The sequence below is a fragment of the Sinocyclocheilus anshuiensis genome, unplaced genomic scaffold (assembly GCF_001515605.1).
Source record: "Sinocyclocheilus anshuiensis isolate Anshui unplaced genomic scaffold, SAMN03320099.WGS_v1.1 scaffold78, whole genome shotgun sequence".
Taxonomy (NCBI): Eukaryota; Metazoa; Chordata; class Actinopteri; order Cypriniformes; family Cyprinidae; genus Sinocyclocheilus; species Sinocyclocheilus anshuiensis.
The window spans coordinates 3,782,330-3,790,528 of NW_015544250.1; the positions used below are offsets into that span (position 1 = coordinate 3,782,330).

The 8,199-nt window shown below is 36.7% G+C and overlaps 1 protein-coding gene across 1 annotated transcript in view; it reads right to left on the bottom strand.

Moving 5' to 3' along the window:
- LOC107697961 (MICOS complex subunit mic25a) overlaps positions 1-8,199 on the bottom strand; it is a 73,096-nt gene that overhangs the window by 21,258 nt on the left and 43,639 nt on the right. The window contains exon 8 of the mRNA XM_016498857.1: positions 365-500. Within this exon, the coding sequence (XP_016354343.1) occupies positions 365-500 (136 nt within the window). The remainder of the gene's footprint in view (positions 1-364; positions 501-8,199) is intronic.

Genomic DNA, 8,199 nt, shown 5'->3' on the forward strand with positions numbered 1-8,199 from the left:
ATATCATGAACTTTTTTATATGTCTTCATATATATATATATATATATATATATATATATATATTCTCATTTCAATAAACTATTGATCACATTTTTATATAACTAGATTACATTTTTAAATTAAAGTTATTATAAAGCATGTCAGTGCTATATTTATATTTCTTTTTAAATTTGCTTATATTTTTATATTTGCTTAGTTTTTCAATGCCTGCTGGACAAGTATAATAAGCATGCTGAACTGTTATTTTAACATTACAGTACATACATTAACTTTGACTGTGCCCCTAAGAGTTCAACTGAGATCACAAATGCTTCTAAACAAAAATGTTACCATAGAGTCCAGCTAAATTTTTATGGTTTCTTACCTTCTTAGCTGCATTGATGCACTGCATGTACTCTTTGGCCAGGTCTGAGCACTGAAGCGTCTGCTCACGGTTCTCTCTATAGCAGTTCAGTATCTGAGCTTGCAGGTTCGAACACACCGGCTCCACGTTACGTTGCCTGAAAAAGGTCAGAGGTCAGTGAGAGGGAGGTCATGAGTTCATAAGTGTTTTTATCTAACTGCAGAGGGTTGTTGCTGCACACATCCTGGCAGGATCGTACATGCAGTGACAGTAAATATTTTATATGAAGCACAACCAAAAGACAGACTCAGCTGTAAAATACAGTCGCATGATTCACTCATTTCCTTTCCTTCCTCCTTCTCTCTCTCTCTCTCCCACCCCTCCCTCAATTCCGCTCTTCCTGTGGATGGTTTAGTAGAATTAATGAATGCGGGGAGACAGGTTAAACTGAATTACCGGCAGAGTGGATGTTCATTAATAACACCAGTGTCAAGAGTGGCAGTGACTAGAACAACTATGATAAATAACCCAGCGAACGGGAAGGAGGTGAAGGGGGTGAACAGACCCAACAAACTCCTCGGTACATCTGTACAGTAGACCCTGAAGGCAAAAAAGAGCCGCAAATAACCTGTCATTCATCCTCACTTCAGACAAACACCTTCTCTCAAACTAATAATGCGGCCATTGTTGAAATGACTGTTTAAATGACAGTTATTGACTCAGATAATGTAATCTGTGCAAGACATTTGTACTAAAAGACAAAAATGAGTGTTTATAAAGCAATCTACCCAATCATGCTAATCATCTTCAATGTCAGTTTAAAAGCTCAATTTTTTTTATACAAGTATGGATTTGGATAATGTATGTTCCACTCAAAAAGTATTTTAAACTACTAAAATAAAACAGCGACAACAAAAGGTTTAATAAAGAGATTTATCCATCTAGCTAATCAATCTGGTTGTCAAGTTAACAAAAGATCGACTAGCTAGTTCTCACATCAAACTAATAATGCACAACCAAACAGCTATTGTAGAATTAATTATTACAATTACTGAATCAGATGATGTATGTGGTGAAATAAAATAAAATAAAATAAAAATTTGTAAAAATAAAATAAATAAAATAAAAATGTGTAAAAAAAAATAATAAAAGATCATTTGTAAAAAAATAAATAAATAAATAAAAATAATAATTTCTTAAAAAAGTAAACATTTTACATTTATATAGTCAAACTAACAGCTAACTAACCAAATTTGCAATAGCTCTAATTACGTCACAACAAATTAATGGCACGCAATCAGCTGTTTTTTTTTGTTTTTTTTTAGTAAACTATCTTTACTAAAAAAAAAAAGTCTAAAGCAATAAAATGAAAGCAAAATGGCAAAAAAGGCTTTCATTTTATTATTTACTATTTATTATAATTACCCAATCAAGCTACTCACACAAAAGGTCAGATAGCTCTAATAATGTATGGGGTATTCAATGCAAACATAATCTAAAGCAATACCATTAAATTTAAACTTAAAAAGAGTGAGTTACTTAGGCGTCACACCACAAAAATGTATTGACTATTGATGGCTTGACTGATAAAATGGATAATGTTTGTGGAAAAGTACTGTATCTTTTTTTAAAACATATCCTAAACCAACAAAACAGGGCTTAATAGTGTAATTTATTCAATCAAGCTAATTACTTTGGCCGTCAAGCTGACGAAAGCTTGTTAGGTGTCATGTTGAATATCACTGGACTGATTAAGCAAAGTGAATCCATGCATCCACCTCCAGCTTCACCGCAACTGCGGCTTTCAGACGATCGACTGACATCCTGCTTAATTGAAAGGCGATTTAAAGGCTCAATCCGGCTTAGGTTTCACTTGCAAGTTCAATTAAATCATCAACGATTGGCATCATTCTGACACAGGGTAGAGATACGTCAATCCGTTGATCCCTTTTCAAGCTGGGTTGTACGTCTTATCGTCATTCAGGGAAGCCAGACGTGGCCGAAAAGAGAAGGGTGAAGGAAAAAAAACTTCCATCAATAGCACATCTGCACACGTTAGAGGGCCACCACGTATCAGATCCCGTATTTTTTTTTATCAGCCGCCGAAACCGTTTTTAGTTTTAATTACCCTGCGAAAGGAAGAACGACTACTGTAGTCACATTCTTTGCTCCGGCAGATAAGAAACTCTCCTTTAATTTAAAATAAACTGCCTTCATCAGGAACGGCAAAGGCTTCTGATAGAGCAGACGGTTTATTAAAGCAGTCTGAAGCAGAAAATTGGCTTGCTCAAACCCGGGCTGAACTGAATTGAACCAAATTGAAGGTGAGGTCTTTAATAAAAATATTAGCTGAGCTGCTTACGAACTGCTCTGCTTTGAAGAGCACAAGCCGTGCCTGTTTAAGGGATGCTCATTTCCTCATTTCACATCTGTAAATAAATAACACAGCGCTTAAAGATTAAATGTTAATTACCAGAATTTCATCTATTATTTGTAATCTCCTTAACGGAGCAGAGTGCTACAGAACAAAGCGCGACTTCAGAAACCTTTGCGAGGCGGAAACGCACATAGCACAATTCAAAAATATGGAAATGAAATGCAAAGAAAAAGCAACTACAAAAGATTAAATTAGCTTAAAACACATTCTGTGTGTAGGAGCATGTGCTCGTAAACTTGAAGAGACAAGCTCATTATTCTGAAGCTAAGGAGCCACGCTAGCTGAAAATTGGTAGATACCAAAGACCGCGCAGAGGTTCAGCTTCCGCTCGCTCATTAATTATTTCCAATCAGCTCTTGTTGATAAGAGAAAACAAGACTTTGGAATTACCGCACTACGGAAATCTCTGCAAACCACGACTCCAACTTGGATTACCGTCTGAATGCTTGAGAAAGCGAGATAAACAAATAATAGCTAGATGAGAACACAAAACACAAAATCAAACTTGATATAACACATAGGTCACGAGGCTTTATCAGCTCAGAGTTCAGCTCGACATGTTTTCCCGAATCGAGGGTCTAAAATTAACTAGATTAGAGCGCCGGTGCCTTGACCTCGCTTGAGCTCAGCAGGCAGATGAGAACCTTGTCTTATCTCGTCGACTCTCCTTCCAGGGGCTCGCTCGCACTCTGACAGCTTTTCAATTGACTGAGCCTCCTCGACCGCATCCCTCCACCCTCCCGTCCAATCTCACCTGTAGGGGCCGGTGGTTTTTCGCAGCGATGGGCCCCAATTCAACTTGACAGGGCGAGAGGAGGATGGGAAGAAAGAGATAAAAAGAGAGCGAGAGAGAAAAGAGAAGAGAGGCACTCAGAGGGATCTGACAAAACTGATTAATTACTCCCGTAGCCGGAGTCCACGTATGCTAGACCGGCGGGCCACAGTTCTGCACCTCTCTCTGGGGTAACGGCCTCTGAAGTGCTGAGGTGTCACTTCTCTTGCCTCTAGTCAATCAGCGCGTGGAGCCAAACAGTCACGTGTGCTTCCGTAACCTTCGGCCGGCCGCGTGGAGACAGGTGGAGAGAGGAGATGTTACTCTGGTTTGACAAGGTGAGGGGTTTGTTGGGTGCAGGAATGGTCTGACTTATCCTCAAGGCAGGAGGTCACAAAGCAATTGTGCAGAACTCTCTTAAACATCACACATTCGCAGTTTAATCCAACTTTTGGAACAACTGGAATTCTCCACTTATGCTCGTGTGTGTGTGTGTGTGTGTGTGTGTGTGTGTGTGCTTGAAGGACTGTCAAACGATAGCCACTGTTTATTTGAATTCATTGCAGGACATGCAAATCAAGTAAGCTTTCTAATTACATTTATCAATATTTAGTAATAAAAGCTTCAAAAGGATGATTTTTCAGATGTAAAGTAATTAATATATAATAATAAAAAAATTGATGATAATATAAACTATCTGTTTTTGATGCAGACTATTAATATTGCATAATATTAATAAAGAGTAAAAAGTAAAAAGTATTAAGAATGACAATGTTAATATTATTGACTCTAATATAATATTATTTTATAATATGTGACCCTGGACCACAAAACCAGTCTTAAGTCGCTTGGGTATATTTTTAGCAATAGCCAAAAAAAACATTGTATGGGTCAAAATTATAGATTTTTCTTTTATGCCAAAAATCATTAGGATATTAAGAAAGATCATGTTCCATGAAGATATTTTGTAAATTTCCTACCGTAAACATATCAAAACTTAATTTTTGATAATTTTTGATTAGTAATATGCATTGCTAAGAACTTAATTTGGACAACTTTAAATGTGATTTTCTCAGTATTTTGATTTTTTTGCACCCTCAGTTTCCAGATTTTCAAATAGTTGTATCTCAGCCAAATATTGTCCTATCCTAACAAACCATACATCAATGGAAAGCTTATTTATTCAGCTTACAGATGATGTAGAAATCCCAATTTTGAGAAATTGACCCTTATGACTGGTCTTGTGGTCCAGGGTCACATATATGCATGGCTAGAAACAAGTGAAAAATAAGGAAAAGTAAATAAATAAATTACCACAAATAATAAAAAAAAGTTTTTTACATTTTTAAAAAGATTTTTAAAGTTTATGTTGGTATCTTAATATTAATGTTAATACAAGTCTTACAAAACTACTGGGTTAAATTGACAGCCACCATATATCATGGTGGTTTAATTTATACTTATTTAAATTGTGGAAAAACGTAGTAAAGTTTTTTTTTTTTAATACAGCAATGAATTACTTTATTTCTGTAATGAGAATAATGAGAATCAGCACTGAGAATAATGGGAACTAAAAACAAGTCTACAGTAAAACGACTGTATGGCAATAAGAATTTTAATACATGGTTACAAAGCAGCAATTTTCTCTATGTACATTCTTTCACAAGTGTTCTTTCCTGGGATGGAACATTTCAGCAGCCCTCTACGAACACCTTGGCAATTGAATCGCCATTGGCTAGTAAATTTTTTTGTTTACTCGCACCAAGGATTAATGAGCTACTGGATTCATGAATATTAATCAGGTTGTGTGCGTTCGCTCGAACTGATTCGCTGAAATCAAAACAGGGACGATAATAGGTGAGCACCAGCCAATGAGATTGTCGTTTGCGCATTAATTCCGCCCACTACCGGAGAAAGCAGTAGCTCTTAAAAGCTGAAGAATTCCAAAGGAACTCCGTTATTTTGACAGCAAAATACAACAAAGAAAATCGTTTACATGTAGCGTGCATTACGGTACGTTAAATACAGGTGTACAGGTGTAAATACATCCATTCAGATGAACTGAAAAACAGCACAGATCGCTTGGCGGAGAGTGAAACTCTGAAGCGCTCAGTCAGAGAGTGTTCGGCGAGTGAAAATATATCTGAGCTAAACTTATACTTGGCCTCCAACTCACACTGGCGAGTAAAATCTGAGAATTTATTAGCAATTGGCTAATATTAGACATCATTTAGTCGCCCAGAGTGAAGATTTAGTCGCATATGCGAGTGATTTACTCGCAATGTAGAGGGTTGTTCAGTTAAAGCCCAGATCTTACTAGGCCACATCACCCCCAATTACAGAAGAAAAAGATAAGATAAAATTCTAAAATCCCAATGCAAATCTCTTAAAGCAAAGCAACTGCAAAAAATACATAAATTACCCATGATGACAATGACTCATCATGGTCAGATAAAGTTTTTCATTCATCTGAATACACGAAGCAAGGAGAGCATGGTGAAAAGAGAATGCCACAAGATAATTATCATCAAAATTCAAAGCAGAAACCTCTGGCATGTGTGAAAAAAATATTTCTTGTGTGAAAAAAAAAACTGCTGGTTTTTACTTTTATTTGGGTTGCACAAGACTTATGAACATACTGTACTGTGTAAAAGCAAGACTCATGACCCACAGTCTAGTCGTCCCACCATTCCACCAACCCTTCAGCCAACAGCTCCTCTAATGAGGGCCTTTCCTCCGAGAGACCGCAAACAACATCCATCGCAAAAGAAAAATAAATAACAACAACAAATGCCTGACTAAGGCTATATAATTGGCTGCCATAGAGCAGGAAAGTTTACTGGGAAGGGCGACAACCATGATGCTGGCCAGAAGCATTTCTTATTGTTCTTTTTCTTCGCTTCATTCTCTTAAAGAGATAGTTCACCCAAAAATATAAACTGTCACTATTTACTCACCCTCATGTTGTTCCAAAACTGTATGTTATTTTTTCTGTGGAACACAAAATTAAACTGAGGAATTCAAGGACAGCTCTTACAGTTCATAGTGACTGTATCAAGATATCTATTTTATCTCATATATTGAATGAGATTTAAAACAAAGCCACCGCATGATTAGCTGTTACATTTCTATGAGCCACATGCAACAGAAGCATTCCTGAATGTTTAGTGAGTGATCAGCAACAATACTCAGGCTGTGTTAAATGATGCTCAGTTAAAACTAGAGGGCCCAAAGTGTGCCAAGAAAAAATCCCCCATACCATTACACCACCAGCAGCAACCTGAACCATTGATACAAGGTAGGATCCATGCATTCATGTTTACGCCAAATGTGGTCTTCTGTAGCCCATCTGCTTCAAGGTTTGACATGTTGGTTATCCACTGATGCTCTTCTGCATAACTCCGTTGTAACAAGTTACTGTTGCCTTTCTATCAGCTCGAACCAGTCGGGCCATTCTTCTCTGAGCTCTCTGTCATCAAGAAGACACTTTCGCCCACTGAACTGCCACTCACTAGATATTTTCCTTTTTCTGGCGATTCTCTGAGAACCTTAAAGCTGGTTGTGCGTTAAAATCCCAGTAGATCAGCAGTATCTGAAATTGTTAGACCAGCCTGTCTGGAACCAACCATCATGGCACGTTCAAAGTCACTCAAATTAACTTTTTTCACCATCCTGATGCTCAGTTTGAACTTTAGCAGATTGTCTTGACCATGTCTACATGCCTAAATGCATTGAGTTGCTGCTATGTGATTGGCTGATTAGATATTTTCATCAAAACAGGCATAATATTGGATTTTTGCCGGTATGCCGATATTTTTCAACTTATTTTGGCTGATACCGATATATTTCCTTTTGTTTGGAAACAACACCAAGTCTCTCCTGTGCAGAAATTATAAGCAAATTATTTTTCATTTTGGTTAGTTTTTAACAAAAACTTATTTGTTAGAATTAAATAAACAATAATGAAGATTTTTTGACAGTACGTAACACTTTAGTTTAGGGACCAGTTCTCACTACTAATTAGTTAACATGCATATTACTAGCATATTGGCTGTTTATTAGTACTTATAAAGCACGTATTCTACATGCCCATATTCTACATTTAATATCATATAACATTTTTCTCTTGATTTTATGATTTGTTTAAAAAATAAAACAAATTACACAGTAATGAATAAATCAGTATATATAAAATTATTTAATTTACAAGTATCATGTTTGTAATTTTTTTTTTCATGTAAGCTATAGCTTACAGCTAAAACTCCTTACAGAACGGGCGTTAGGACCTGGGGGAGGCTGCCGCTACTGCCACGTGCTATTACTGTTTACTCTATCACACACCGAACGCCTCATTCTGTACGTGCATTCTTTTAAAAGATTAAATGCAGCGATCCTAAAGAGTGAATCTAATCATCATTCAGACAAAACTTTGCTTCAAGAATGAGCCACACTGCTGACGTGATCTAATCACTAGCACACACCCTGAGCACATGTGAGTTAACGTATTCCTCTTATCGGCAAGACATATCGGCATAATTTTTCATATCGGGCCAATGCCGATATTTATATTTAAAGCCATTATCGGCCGATTCCGATATCAGTCCGATAATATCGTGCATCCCTAATATATATATATATATATATATA